Source organism: Chiloscyllium punctatum, chromosome 1, assembly GCF_047496795.1.
Source record: "Chiloscyllium punctatum isolate Juve2018m chromosome 1, sChiPun1.3, whole genome shotgun sequence".
In the NCBI taxonomy this organism is placed as follows: Eukaryota; Metazoa; Chordata; class Chondrichthyes; order Orectolobiformes; family Hemiscylliidae; genus Chiloscyllium; species Chiloscyllium punctatum.
Genome location: NC_092739.1, coordinates 85,872,933 through 85,889,039, shown reverse-complemented (window position 1 = coordinate 85,889,039; position 16,107 = coordinate 85,872,933). Strand labels below are relative to the sequence as shown.

The 16,107-nt window shown below is 39.5% G+C and overlaps 1 protein-coding gene across 6 annotated transcripts in view; it reads right to left on the bottom strand.

The window, feature by feature from the left end:
- Positions 1-16,107, bottom strand: part of micu3a (mitochondrial calcium uptake family, member 3a) — a 201,411-nt gene that overhangs the window by 16,155 nt on the left and 169,149 nt on the right. For all 6 annotated transcript variants that reach the window (XM_072570017.1, XM_072570041.1, XM_072570025.1 and 3 more), the window contains one exon: positions 3,047-3,115. In XM_072570017.1, coding sequence (XP_072426118.1) covers positions 3,047-3,115 — 69 coding nt within the window. The remainder of the gene's footprint in view (positions 1-3,046; positions 3,116-16,107) is intronic.

Sequence of the window (16,107 nt, the reverse complement as noted above, 5' to 3'; positions counted from 1 at the left end):
TGCTTACCTGTGCAGTATGCGGATCTCCATATCTCAGCAACCAACTAAGATTCATTGTCTAATACTGCACCACTCTCCCGTAATGGCCACTAAATTAATTTTAAACATACAGAAAGCTTCTCCCCATATTTCACAAAACAATATTTCTCCTGCCTTCTGAAGGCACAAGTGACACTCTCTCAGTCTCTGCCTTAAAGAGATCAGTGCCTCTAGATATTATCTCCTTCACTTCTTAGAAAGACGACACAAATTCCTCAAAGGAAGCACCAGCAAAATTATCACCTTTAATCCCCACCACCTCAGATACTGATGACTAGATGGGTACTTTATCTAGATTAGACTCGGCGAGATGTTCTAATGGGCACAAAACTAGCATGCCTCTGTAACTGGTTGAGCAAATATTGTCCAAGGACACTAGCACTTAGAGGACTGCTAGAGATAAGGTACTTACTCAGCCCCAGCAGACAGGACCCATACATTGTCAGCCATTTACTTCATTAAAGTGCACAAACTGACAGAGCAGCAATAGCCAGTTGGTTGGAAACACACAGCAAGCTGGATTTGGAGCCCATTGATACCATTTGTACTGTGCGAGTGCCAGCGCATGTATATTTGGCTGCTTCTGGAGACAGGTTAGTGGCTGCAAAAGAGAGCGAGCTTCAGCACACTGTCTGCTGAATATGTGCTTGGACTTACACTCTATCACTAGCTATTGGCATTTAGCACCAGTGGCAAGGCAAAAGGAGCGCAAGGGACCTTGACCATACTCCAGATTCCACACAAATATCCATTTGACCCTTGAAGCCTGTGCCTATAGCTTACTTCTGACAAATATTATGATACATTGTCCTCTAAACAAATCCATGGATGGTGACCGTTGATGACTCCCTTCCTGCAGTACCCCATGCCCTCTAATGCATTATTGTTTCCCAACTTTATATATGGAGTTGCCTCTTCAAAATCCTATCCCGCTCTGTATCCCAATATGCTGCCTCCAATCCACTACAAATGACTTCCCTAAATTACCTCCAAAGCAGTGGCCCCTGATAAATCCCATAACATTCAGCAAGAAGACTGCCAGGAAGATCAATGGCCCGCACTCTTTGATCAATCTGGAACAGCCCCTGAATCATAACTCTGCAGCTTCAAAACTGACATTCTCTGAACCAGTGGACTGGTTGTACTGGACCTGCAAGACTGACTGCTTCTCACTTTTGGAGGACAGACTTTAATGTCCCAGAGGCTGAACGATAGCTGTCTGTAACCACGTCCTATCTCCCACTTGACCACGACCCCACCGTTACTCAAAATACCGAAATTCCTCACAATGTTGTGACCTCATTGCTTCCGGTGATCTACCCTCCACTGTCTCCAACCTTACATAGTCCCCCAGCCCCACACTGCCCAGTTCTACCTGCTACCCAAGATCCATAAGCCAACCTACCCTGGCTGACCCATCATCTCCACATGTTCCTGCCCCACCAAACTGATTTCTTCCTAGCTCAACTCTATCCTCTTCCCCTTGGTTTAGACACTTCCCATCTACATCCACAACACTAACCATGCCCTCCACCTCTTCAGTAACCTTTAGTTCCCCGGCGCTTCATCTTCACTATGGACGTGCAGTCCCTATACACGTCCATACCCCACAAGGATACCCTTCAGACCTTCAGCTTCATCCTCTCCAACAGACCCATCCAGTCCCCCTCCATCAACACCCTCCTCCACCTCACCGAACTAGTCCTCACCCTTAATAACTTTTCCTTTAACTCTTCCTATTTCCTCCAAATCTGGGGGGGGGGGGGGGGGGAGAGAACGGGCCCTAGCTATGCAGCTATGCCTCTTTGTTGGCGACGTTGAACAGTCCCTCTTCTGTACCTACACAGGCACTGTGCCCCACATCTTCTGCCGTTACATTGATGCCTACATCAATACTGCTTCCGGCACCCAGGCTGAACTGGAGCAGTTTATCAGCTTAACCCACAACTTCCACATCGCCCTTAAATTCACTTGGTCTATCTCAGACACCTCCCTTACCTTTTTGACACACATCTCCTTCCACCCATATCCTGCAACAACTCTATCCTATTTTCCCAATTCCTCCACCTCTGCCACATCTGCTCAGAGAAGGAGACTTCCATTCCCAAGCATCCTAGATGTTCACCTATTTTGAACAAAGTGCTTTCCCCCCGTTATCGAGCTAGCCCTCCACCGTACCTCCTCCATTCTCTGCTCCAATGCTTTAAACTCCCCCCTGCCCTCTCCAAAGGTGATAAGGACAGGGTTCCCCCTTGTCTTCACCTACCACCTCCGCATCCAATGTATTATCCTTTAACACATCCACCAACTCCAATTAGAACTAGAGGGCATAGGTTTAGGGTGAGAGGGAAAGATATAAAAGAGACCTAAGGGACAACTTTTTCACGCAGAGGGTGGTACGTATATGGAACGAGCTGCCAGAGGAAGTGGTAGAGGCTAGTACAAATGCAACATTTAAAAAGCATCTGGATGGGTATATGAATAGGAACGGTTTGGAGGGACATGGGCTGGGTGCTGGCAGGTGGGACTAGATTGGATTGGGATATATGGTCGGCATGGACGAGTTGGATCGAAGGGTCTATTTTCGTGCTATATATCTCTATTACTCTAATAGTTCCTCATTATATTAGCTAAAATGAGCTCAAATTGTTTGCCTAAATTGAAGTGTTTTTTAAACATCTGGCAACATAATATTTAAAATCATTGAATGATATGTTACCAACGTGGAAGTAAGCAATTTGAGCAGAATTGTAACTCAGTTCCTTTGCCACAACTTGAAGTCTTACTTAATCTTCAGGCAGACCGTCAAATGTAGAAAGCAATTCCAATCTGAGGAATATTAGGAAGCACTGTTCTGATGCTAATGCTCAACAAGATTATGGTGACACACTGTTAATCAGAAGAAAAAACCTTTGATAGCATTGACATATACAATGCAATTCCAAGTACATAAGCCAAACCACGAAAGTATCACTTCAATAAGAAGCAAATTACAAATTCAACATACTTATCTGGTGACAAATTCCTTCTTCAGGCAAACTTTGAAACTGGGATATCCCTGTGTAGACTTGTAGCCCTATTGGATTCAAGGTAGAAAAAAATGCTTGAGAGTAGTGAACAAGTTGTAGCTTTAATGATTTCTGACTTTTAATATCTTAAAAATGAAATGTACATTATCCAACTTGGTAACTTAGTAGCAAATATTAGATTGGCAAAAATCAGTGTTAGTGAAACTTACTGTTTCTTATTTTGATGCCATAATTTGGCAAAATGGATTTCATATAAATGCAAGGTTTTAGAAATTTTTTTTTTGCTCTTTTAAGTAAGGCGTAACATGAATTACCTCGAAGTTGAATCTTATTAGTATAGAAACAAACCCAATTCATACTGTTATACTATGATTCAGTCTGACCAACACAGTAAAGGATCAAACAGAGAGGATGCGGGAGAAACTCAGCAGGACTGGTAGCACCTGCGGAAATACAAATACAGCTAACATTTCTTCAGAACTGCTGAGTTTTTCCAGCATTATTCGTATTTCCAACATCCACGATATTTTGCTTTTATTATAGTAAGGACGAGCTACTTTTACTATGGTCACTAATACCAAACTGGATACTTAAAACATTAAAGGCAACAAATGAGTTGACAGCACATTGAATATTGTTTTATATCTTAAACATATGGCAATATTTAGTAGGAAGACTTTATTTTGAAAGATGAATACGTCAGGTTATCTACAATTTTATTCTAATCTGATTTCAAATTGAACAATAAAAACTACTTGGAAACTACTATCAAGTTGTAGGTCAATTTCAATCAAACAAAGCAACAGACTACTACAGTGAGCAAATATCTCACACCGATATATGAACCAGTTAACTCTTCACAATCACAAATGTATACAGTATAACCTGCAGGAACTTTAAAGTATTTTCTAAGAAAATTTTGCTTTTGCTGTTAAAATCAAATGTGATTAGATTTGCAGATATAATAATGGATTAAATGAAACTTCTCACAAATTTGACTGAAGTATCTAACATTTATCAAGATTTTCTGGAATTTCAACGTATTTGTCTTGAAAGTGGATCTCCAATAACCTTGCTTGAGACAGATTGTAAAGTACATAGTTTAGAACTGGAGTATTATATAATATTATATTGGGTACAATATAGGTAATGACTTGCTGAGGTTGTGCACCATAAATTGAGTCCCAGAGTCATGTCATTTTTTTTAAAAGGTACACACTGTACTCCAATTTACCTGACTTTCAGTCAAACGTTCATAGAAAGTATTGAACAGTTTTCTAATGCAACAAAAATTGTTCTTTATTATAAGCAATTAGACAACAGTTAAAGATAAATAGATATAAATTGCTGGCATATAACACTACTAACTAAAACCTTTATAAACTGTCCCCCTCACACACAAATAGCGAAAGTTGATTATCACCAGAGGTAGAAACAACTGGAAAGTCAGTTCAGTGGCATTTACCTCCCGATTCCAATGTTGAGATGATCTTTCTTCAGACAGCCAGACCCTTAGTGTTCTTTTGTCTTTCTCTAGAAGCTTCCACTGGTTTACAAGAAGTTCAGAGTGACTGATTTGCTTGCAATATCAGTCTGAATTATCAATTCAAAAGTCATAGCACCTGCTCAGACTGTGTCTGTAACCCATTTTCAATTCCAACCTGCTCAGTTAACTGAACACCAATCAGCTTCACTTATAAACAATTCCTTAGCTCCTGATCATCTATACATTACAGGAACCCACAGCCACAAAAGCAGAGGTCACAATCGGTATCAAATTCCTTCCTGTGAAATTATGCAGTCATTTTGGTAAATCCCTGTTTTCAAAAACAATTCATTCTCTTTGCTGTCTAGTTTTTAAAGAAACATAAAAATTCATTACATATCCATCTAGATTTTGGGATCAAAGTTGTTATTCATTACACTTACCAATGAATTTCTACAGGGTTTTGTGAACAGTATTTAAATTTGTTTCAGTTAATCATGTTCAAGACATCAACTTCTTCTTGCAGTCCACAGAGCAGAACAGCATTCCTTCCACAGGCATGAATTTCAGGCCAAACAGACACTTGCCGCAGCAAGAGCGCAGGAAGCAGTCAGGTGTAGCATGACAACTGTATTTCCCATATGTAATGTGCTGGGCCTTAGGATCAATGACATTGTGACAACACTGGCACACCGCTGCATGAAGCTTCACATAGCAAGGTTTGCAGATAGGTTCGTCATTCACCATAACATAGATTTCTCTGGCAAGGACACAGTTACACTCAAAACAGCAGAAATGCTTCAAGTGCCAACTCTGGCCTTCATTGCTGAATATTAACTCATCACAGCCAGCACAATGTGATTTCTCAGTGTCACAGTAGTGACATCCACAGTATAGTTTTCCTTTCTTCCAAAGGTAGATCATATCCCCATGCAGTTCACTGCAGATGCTGCAGACAAAACAAGCAGGGTTCCACCGCTTGTCATAACCAGCCCGCTCTGCATATACAGCTGGGTCTCCCTCCTTTATGCTCAATTTACAATGGAAGCATGCATATTTTGTTACTGATTGTACAGCCACTGATCTAACAACAACGGTAGTACGGTCTTTACAGAGCTTTTCGGCCATCAGATAGTCAAAGTTATGTGACTCACTATAGAGGGATCTGGGATCTAAGAGATTTGAGCAGGCAATCGTGTCTTTTCAACAAACAAATTGAAGACATCTTAAAGAAGTACATGTAGTCTAAAAAGAAAGTATAAATTGAAATATCCAATTCAATGTAAAATCACATGCAAAAGCAAAAGATGACAAAATATACATTTTTAAAAATGTGAACAATAATTAAAATGAGAAGGAAAATGTCTAAAATTAAATTTTCTGTGGTTGTCTGGCAGTAATTAAAAATTCACTTCGACGTGAATGACAATCTTTTTTGTCTTGATGTTTTAGCAGGTACTAACTATTTATACCTATTTTAATATGATTTATTTTACAATTTGGGCTTTGAACTAGTGACATATGAACTTTGGCCTGTGTCTATGAGGGGGTTTAATGATTAATTTGTCAGTACTTCTTGAGCTATTTAGAAAAAAACCTGCGAGTCAGAGAGTCATAGAGATGTACAGCACAGAAACAGACCCTTCGATCTAACTGGTCTACGCTGACCAGATATCTCAACCCAATCTAGTCCCATGTGCCATCTGAGATGATCCTTTTGCTTGCTACTCCTCTCATCTCCATGCATTTTCACTTGCTGCAGAAGGCACAGAGTCACTTGGTTTACAACTTATAAGGTCTCAGAATTATTGGTTGAAAGCTTACAGAAACTGGTGAGGGGAAATAAATTGGCTTTCTTCAAGGTATTTTTTAAACTGCAGAAAGACACCACCTCCCTCTTTGGAGGTCCAAAAGGCTTTTGACTGTCTTATTCACATACAAAAGCTGTTCACCTGCCAAGAAGCTAATCACATTATTATTAGGCAGGAGGCCTTTGTCATGACAGCTCCACAGAGCACAGCTATTTGTTGACAGCTGAACCTAATTTTTTCCCCTAACAATTCTAAAATGGTTGATTAGGATTTTTTCTTAGTAGTCCTAAATTTGCTGATGTTGTTCCAGAATCTAATGATGCCCTTCTAATCCCCACCAGAAGGCCTCATTTTACTTTCACTGGTATTTAAGCAGTCATCTTTCATTGGTTGTCTCTCACGACCAGGCACTCAATTCCAGACCAACGGACGTGGCAGCAGGAAGGGCGGGCAATAAGAAATAGGAACTGGAGTAGGCCATTCGGTCCCTCAAACTTGCTTCACTACTATCACCTATTCTCCTCAGCCCATGACCCGTTTCCCATCAATTTCCATCCTGGACATACTGATCTAAGGCTCGCATCCCTGGCTGATCCTGGGCTTGTGGGTGGACACTGCTGGCAAACATTGATCAATGATGACTGTCATCAAGTTGCGCCAATGTCTAATTTAAGACAGAGTAAACCAAACAGATAACCCTACAATTGGATAACTACTATTTTCACCCCAAATAATAGTTTCTAGAAGATTCTCCACCATGTTACAATTGCAATTCTCCAGTCTTCCAGCACCTCCCCAGTCTAGGGAAGATAAAGATTATAGCTAGTGCCTCTGTAATTTCGATTCTCACTTTCTTCAATTTCATTTGATGCATCTCATCCAATCCCGGAGCCTTGTCCACTTTAACTATCAGTAACCTATCAAGTTATGGAATAACCTTCTTATGTGACAGAACTTCCTCAAAGTGTTCATTTAATTCCTCAGCGATGCCTCGAGTTCATGTATAAATCCTCTATTTGGTCCTTAAACAGTCCTACTTCTCCTTTTACTACTGATGTGTGTTTAAAATACTTTGGGATTCCCCTAAAGGTCAGCCACAAATCTTTTCTTAATCTCAGTTTGCTTCCTTAAGGTTTTTTTTCACCTTCTCCTTTTACTGTTGGTTTATTTTATACCTCACCCTGTCATAAGAACACTTCTTAATCTTAACTACTATCTACTTTTTCATCCAAGAGCTCTGGAATGGTTTGCCCTCTCTTTCCCTTTTGAATGAATATTGCTTATCTATACCCTACCAGCTCCTGTTTGAAAGTAGCCCATTGTGTAATTACAATGTGTAATTTCCTGTCAACCCTTTGTTTTAGTCTATCTGGCCCAGCTCTCATCTTGCCCCAATATACTTAGCTCTCCAAAATGAATTATTCTTACCCCAAATCCTATTGTCCTTTGCTATCACCAACTTAAACCTTATGATACAATGATCACTGTCTGCTAAATGTTCTTGTACTGACACTTTATCTACATCGCCTACATCACTTCCACGAACTAGGTCTAACAGTGCACCATTTTTGAGTTGAACTGGACACCCACTGATACAAGAAACTTTCCTGACCATAATTTAGGAACATTTGGCATTGGCACAATGATAGCATAAAGGATGCACAATCTACATTCAGGAAGTTAAAGTAATCAATTATCATTCTGTAATGTTTGCATTTTACTCTAATTTCCTATAGAATAGCTCCTCTACATACTTCCTACTAATTGACAGTCTGTACAGTACACCAAGCAACATAATTTTATTGTCTATTCATTCCTGGGATGTGTGTCACTGACCGGGCCAATATCATCCATCCTGGTTGCCCTTGAAAAGGTGACGATGAGCTGGCCTTCAGCTGCTACAGTCCATTTACTGTAGGTAGCTCCACAATGCCTTTAGGGAGGGAATTTCAGAATTTTGACATGACATAATATTTTCAAGTCAGGCTTGGAAAGGAGTTGCACCCTTCTTGTTCTTTAGATCTAGTCAGATCGATTCGATCCTTAAATCTTCTAGGCCATCCTCTTCCTTCAGGATTGCAATGCTTGACTTAACCAGTATCAACATCTATCCTCCTTTCCTTCCTTGAGCCAGGTCTGTTATCACCACATCATAATTTCACATGGTAACCTGTGCATGTGATGCCTTAATCTGATTTACAATACTTCATGCATTCACATAGATGTGCAGAAACTCCGATTTAGACTTTATTTCTTTCTCCTTTACTCTGACTTCATCTATTGATTTTCTATTCTCTATGTTACTACTTTCAGGCTCTGTAAGTATTTTGTGTGCTCTAGTATTCTTCCTCAATACTCTTTCTCGGTTCCCACACCCTGCCAAGTTAGTTTAAAGTAACAATAGCAATATACCCCACAAGGAACTTAGACAAGGCTCTGTTCAGATGCCATCTTCCCCACAGCTATTTCCAGAAATCTAAAGCCCTTCCACCTGCATTATGTTTCCTGCCATGCATTAATCTGCCTAATTCCTCTATTTTTGTGCTCTTTTGCATATGGGGACTAATCCAGAGATTACCGCATTTGAGGCTTTCTTGTTAATTTCCAACCTAACTTCCTAAATTCTAATTGAAGTACTTCTCCCTTCCTATTCAAGTCATTGGTACCAATGTGAATTATGGTTTCTGGCAATTCATCATTCCTCAGAGGAATGTTGTGCAACTGCTGTGTGACACCAAAGAGTAAAGAATGAAGAACGAAGAACAATAAAGCACATAATCGAGCCATTTGGCCTTCCAAGCTTGCACTGACGTTTTACTCTTTCATACTAAAACGGTCTTCACTTACAGGATCCATATCCCTCTCTTCCCTTCCTACTCATGTATTTGTTCAGGTGCTTCTTGAATGCTATTATGTCTGCTTCCACAATCTCCTCTGGCTGCACATTCCAGGCACTCACTAACCTTTATATCTCTTTTAAACTTTTCCCCTCTCACCCTTGTACTTGTGTACCCTAGTAATTGACCCCTCCACTCTGGGAAAAAGCCTCATACTTTCCACTCTATCCATGCCACTCTTAATCTTATAAAACTTCTATCAGGTCACCCACTCAACCTCCTGCGTTCCAGTGAAAATAAACCCAGTTCTATCCAACCTTTCTTCATACCTAAAATCTCTCATACCAGTCAACATCCTAGTAAACCTTTTCTGTACCCTCTCCAAAGCATCGACATCCTTCTGGTAGTGTGGTGACCAGAACAATATTTCAATATTCCAAGTGTGGCCTAAGTAAATTTCCACAAAGATGCAGCATAACTTGCCTACCCGTATCCCCTTCCAAAAGGAGGCAATAGGCCTTTTTGTTTACTACTTTATCTAGATGCACTGCCACCTTCAGCGATCTATGGACTTGCACATTCAGATCCCTCAGCATCATTGACCCTGTCACTAAGGAGGTAACGCAACATCCTGCAGTCATGTCTACAACCACATAAACATCTGTCTGTTCTTATAACTAATGGTATCACTATTAGTCTTTCTTTCTTCTTCCTCCCCTGCTACATAACCGAGTTATTTGTGATGCCACAAACTTGGCTCTGATTCCACCATTGAGGAACCAATGCGTTCACCAGCTTCCAGAATAAAAAACTGATTTGAGTGAAAGTCCCCAGTGGACTCCTACATTGTATGCATGTTTGTCTTGACTGCTTGGTGGCCATCCATTCCCTTCTGCCTCCAGGCCTTTTAGTTGTGGTGTGATCACCTCTCAGAACATGATATCAATGTAAAGCTCAGCTTCATGGAGGTGCCACAGTGATCCCAGCTACTGCTAGAGTTTTGAAACCTGGAGCTCAAGATTCCGTAGCCGCCAGAATTTTGTAGACTACCTAGGACAAGCAGCGGTCTATAACTTCACACATCAAAGGCTAGACATTCCACTCATTAGAGCTGAGCTCCTGTATCACTTAAATGGAATAAATTAATTTACCTTACATCAGCTTTACCCTGATTTGGATTACTTACATTACTTTATTATATTACTTTATTGTATTCTTCTTTACCACTGGTGATTTTCAATTAAATCCAAGCATTGCTACTTGTTTGAAATGATACACTTCTCTAATTTACACCCATTTAAAGACAGTCCCCAGTTGACATTTCAGACTAATCTTTGACTTTACAGATTTTCTGTGATGTCAATATTGCTTTTATCAGAGTGAAAAACTCTCAATTACGTGGTCATCTTAGATTTTTATACTGACTTGCTAGGCAGCACGTTTGAAATAATAAATGATAATTAAACCATGAGTTAGTTTGCTCACTAATCCCTAAATTGAACCCACGCAGTCAAACAGATTGATGAAAAATAAATGGCAAAGAATAAGTTCTATGCTAAGCATCAGACAGGCAAGCTGGACCCAAAAGATTATATTCCACATCATCAGGTACCTACAGTTGATCTTATTAATTAAGCAAATATTTCTGATCAATCTCTTAACTACATTAGCCTAAACACAATTCCAAAGTTGTTAGTATGATCAAATAGAAATAAATTTAATTGAAGTATTACAATAATGTATATCAAACCATAATAATTAAACTGGAAAGATATGATTGAGGAAGAGTCCACAAATAAAATCTCTCAAACAAAAAGTCTTCATAATGTTTGAAGTGAGCTGACTGTTACAACCACACTTGATCTTGTGTTATGCAGCAACTGTATTGTCATACCTCATCGAGGAAGATGTGGTCAATTATAGAACATGAAGGACACCAGGAAATTGACAATACCAAACAACTCCTTTGGTAAAAGGAATGGCGTCTAGATAATACATGTCAACATCTTAGAGAAAGTAAGTGCAGACTGAAACATGAAATTCAGAGCTATGCCTGATTTATATTCAGTTAGTAGGTCTCAGCTTTCCAAATAAACTAAGCTCTTTCATCTTTCTTTCATCTCCGGGTTGTTTTTGCCTTGATCAGGTCCTAGGTGTAGAAATTAATGTGTGCTGTGGAATTCTCATTTCTCTCAGTGATGAACATCCTGCTTGCATGCGGAGCTGTTGTTAATTGTTTGCAATCCACGTACATAAAAATAGGCTGGAGTGTGAATGGAGTTGGAAAAGTTGGCATTAGTCTCTTTCACTGCCATCTTGCTTCAAAGAAGAAAATCATGATTGTCAAAGCAATATTGCTCAAACTATCACACCTTGGAAGGGGACACAATCTAAATGAAAAACAGTAACTACTTTTAAAATACTCAAAAACAAAGGTTCAAAATAGACAACTGTCTCAAGAAATAGTGGAGCACAGACCAATTCTTAGTCCTTATCTTCTGAGTGACCACAGTAAATTTTTTTTTAAAAATGCAACTTCCAGGTATGTCAATACAATTCTTTTCCAAATGCAACAAACTCCAAGAAAGTATAAGATATTAAAATTATTTTTTAAAAAATTCTTGTTTTAACTTTGATAGACAGTTTAATACTAGTATAATCCAATAGATGGCAGCAAAGTTTACTAAACATTTTCAGTACAATCAGCCCCAAAAAATCCTGATGAACAGCGTCTGCAATAGCAAGACATATCTGTCGCATGTTGCGGTGCCAATCACCCACATCTCCTTCAAAGACTAAGGGTCAATCCAATTAGTTAGCAATGATAAAAGATGGACAACTACTGAGTCATAATGAGAAGAGGCACTTGCCTTAACAAGTCATAGTTTATTGTGTGATAGAAATAATGACAAGGTATATAGGCTAATTACACTGACCAACAGGAGCCAGAGATGACATATCTCTCTCCACTGGAACCTCGTGCTGGACTTCTCCAATTCTTCACCCAGTACTGTGGGATACCATCAGACTGGGTGAAACTTAATATAGTTTCAACACTAACAGTTTCAGAGCTAGCATAACATTAACTATGTCTGTTTAATGTCCTTGATACTTTCTGCTGCATATTACTGTTAGGACAGAATACAAACAACACAGCCCCCTCTACAAGCATCCAATTAATAAAAGAACCTCCTTAAACAATCCAATTAAAAGATTGTGAAATAAGTAGGGCAAGATATGAACAAGGAAATGTAAGTTATAGCAGATAATTAGGTACAGAGAGAGAAATAAAGGAAAGTAAAGGATGAATAGATTGAGGCAGAGGGCAAAAGGGCAAAGAGAAAGTAATTGTTCGTTTGTTTTGAAAATACTCTAGTAAACAAAAGCTAAGGAATAAGACTTCACATTTGTAATTTTAATTGTTTTACTGAGAGCGGGTTGGCTGATAATTACTTAATACTTATCACTGTTTAAATGATACTGAAATTATTTCACTTGACTTTGAGAGATGAGTTTATCGCTGATCTACAACACAAAGGCAAGAACCTCATGCTGCCAAATGCAACTAAATGGAGAACCGTCACTTTTGTGAAGCAGTGCATCTCTAATAGCAAATCAATTTTCACAATTGATAAGGCTTCTGTTCTTGCTTGAGGTTGCTGTGAAAAATAATAGAGATCTTTATCACCAGTCTATTATTTTTAAACTATTTTTGGGCTTATCAATATTACTTGCAACAGCATTTCCTCCAAGAGCTGATTAGTTTGACATCCATGATTGGAGATATTGGCTCGAATTTTGTGGTCAACGGACAGGACTTTCCACTAACATTGAAGAAAACTGATGGAAAGGAATAGCAGTCAATAGTTTTATAACTCCAATGCAACTTTCAATTTGACACATCTATATGGTTCTAGAAATAGTACATAAAAAGTTGAAATTCATGTTAAGTGTTAGGAACAGAGGAAGGGATGATAGGTAGACATCTCTTCTTCCTTCACATACCTCTTGACTGAAAGCATGTTTTTTTTAAAAAAAGGTTTTAAGTCCAAATGCTTTAATTGTTAGTAATAAGTAGATGACAGATTTTTCTATACTTTAAAAGAAAATAAATGTTTATTATTCAACACCCAAATAACAACTGTACACACACTCAGGAAAGGATTACAGAAGCAGCCATATAGTTATATTTTATGATTTCAATATTTCTTTGTTCCATTTGCTTTTCTCTTTGGTGAAGGCTTAAAACAATGGAGATCTGTAATCTTTCAGAGCTATTTAAGTAAAGCTCCAGTAATTTAGAAGAATTGATTTGTTGTTATATATTTGCAGTAACAGATTTATCTTATTATATACCACTTAGGGTGCAAAAGCAGAGCCTGCTACAGTTCAAGTAGAAAGTCAGAAGAAGGATCACTGGTCTGAACGTTAATTCTGATTTCTCTCCATAGGTGCTGCCAGACCTGCTGAACTTTCCCAGCAATTTCTGTTGATGTTTTAACTCAGGTCTATGCCTACATGTGGGCTCAGATCAGATGTTTTTGTTAAGACTCTTTTGTTTTGCTCTTGCTGCTGGCATAGATTTTCTGCCTGCCTGATCAAATATGCCTTATTAAACCCTCATCAGAAATCTTGTGTCTGTCATGTGTCCAAAGCATCCCTTTTGATTGTCCTCATAAATAGTTCCTGATAGTTAGGCCAATTGTTTGAAAATATATCATATCATTTTCATAAAATAGAGCTTTTTCATGCATTACTGCTAACTTAAAAATTTGGAGTTAAAGAGTTTTTACTTAGCTGGAGATATGAAGCCACTACCAAAGGAAGGGAAGTTTTAATTACTTCACAACTTATCCAGATATGAAAAATAGCTCAATGTTCTTATAGTTCCATGTGCATTGGCAAGGAAATCAGTCACCTCACTAACCAAATTCATTTTGTGGATCTGGGAAGTGTCCACTTTTGGTTTATATTATATAAATTCTGCTTAATAGTTCATTCGATCATATTTGATGAGTGTTATTAAAATAACTCATTTTGTATTGATTCCATCTCCAAAATTACAACAGCACAGCTAGTGGAAAAAGGCATTAGTGACATCAACTTCCAAATTTCCCTATTTAATTCTGCAGCTGTGAACATCACAAGTTGCTGTCAATTTTATCAAGTAACAATTGCTAACAATTATAACTGCAAATTTTGGACCATTGTGTTTCTATCTAACTACTATTAACCTGACCACAAAATGTGAAAAACAACTATTCCACCTGGTATCATTGATAATCCGAGGGATTTTGATCACTAACTGCATCACTGGTATGATGCTCAAACATACAAATGTGTTGGTTTGATGGAGGGGGCAACTTAATATCCTCCTTGGAGCACAATAATATGTTTAAAATTATACAATGACCCAATGAATTGGAGATACTGGACATACATGGCAGCAACAAAGTAAACAGATGCTTTTTCATCAAAAAGTTTCAAAATAAGTAATGAACTATAATGCCAAATATCATTTGGATTCAGCAAAGGTAATGGCATTGACTGTGAAAGGGAAATAGTTAGATTCTCTCTTGTTTGAAACAGGTATTGCTTGGCACTTGTGGGCATGAACATTGCTTGCCAGTTATCAGCCCAAGCTTGGATATTGTCCAGATCATGCTCATTTGGAGACAAACTCTCCAAATGAGGATGTTGAACATTGTGCATCATCAGCCAACATTCCCACTTCTGATCATATGATGGAGAGAAGGTCATTAACATTGCAGCTAAAAGTCATTGGGCACAGGACTCTAATCTAAGGAACTCCTGCAGAGAGGTTCCAGAACTCCAGCAGTCACAACATTTTCCTTTGAGTTAGGTGTGACTACAAGTGTGGATTTTTGTTTTCCTCCCTGATTCCAATTGACTTTAATTCCTTGACACTATACACAGTCAAATGCAGCCTGCATATGAAGGGCAGTCACTCTCACTTCCCCTGTTGAGCTCAGCACTTTTGTCCAGTTTTGGACCAAGATTGTAATGAAGTCAGGAGCTACTTGGTCCTGGCAGAACCCCAGCTGAGTGCCAGTGAGAAGGTTTTATTGGATGACAAGACGGCTTTTTTTAATTTCAAAAATATACTTTATTCATAAAATGATTTGATGGTCTGTACATTTGGTCATGCCATACATATGTCCACATTTACAACACAGATTCAAATTTATCATTGTCATATACAGGTCTGTGCATTTCTCAATCTTATACATATATTTGGCTGAGGCATCAGCAGAGCCCAAAAAACGTCCGCATGGGCCCCCTGTTCTTCTTTCGGCAGGCCGATCTTACACGGTGGTCTTTCCCCACCGTGCCTTGGCGGCAGCTGCCCCAAGCTTCAGCGCGTCCCTCAACACGTAGTCTTGGACCTTGGAATGTGCCAGTCTGCAACACTCAGTCGGGGTCAACTCCTTCAGCTGGAAGATCAACAGGTTTCGGACCGCCCAGAGAGCGTCCTTCACCGAGTTGATGATCCTCCAGGCGCAGTTAATGTTCGTCTCGGTGTGAGTCCCGGGGAACAGGCCGTAGAGCACGGAGTCCCGCGTCACGGCGCTGCTCGGGATGAACCTCGACAAGCACCACTGCATTCCTCTCCAGACTTCCTCTGCATAGGCACATTCCAGAAGGAGGTGTGTGACAGTCTCGTCCCCACCGCAGCCACTTCGAGGGCAGCGTGCGGTGCGGCAGAGAGTCCGGGCGTGCATGAAGGATCTCACAGGCAGAGCCCTTCTCACCACCAGCCAAGCCACATCTTGGTGCTTGTTGGAAAGTTCTGGCGATGAGGCATTCTGCCAAATGGCTTTGACTGTCTGCTCAGGGAACCGCTCGACAGGATCCGCCCTCTCCTTTTCCCGAAGGGTCTCAAG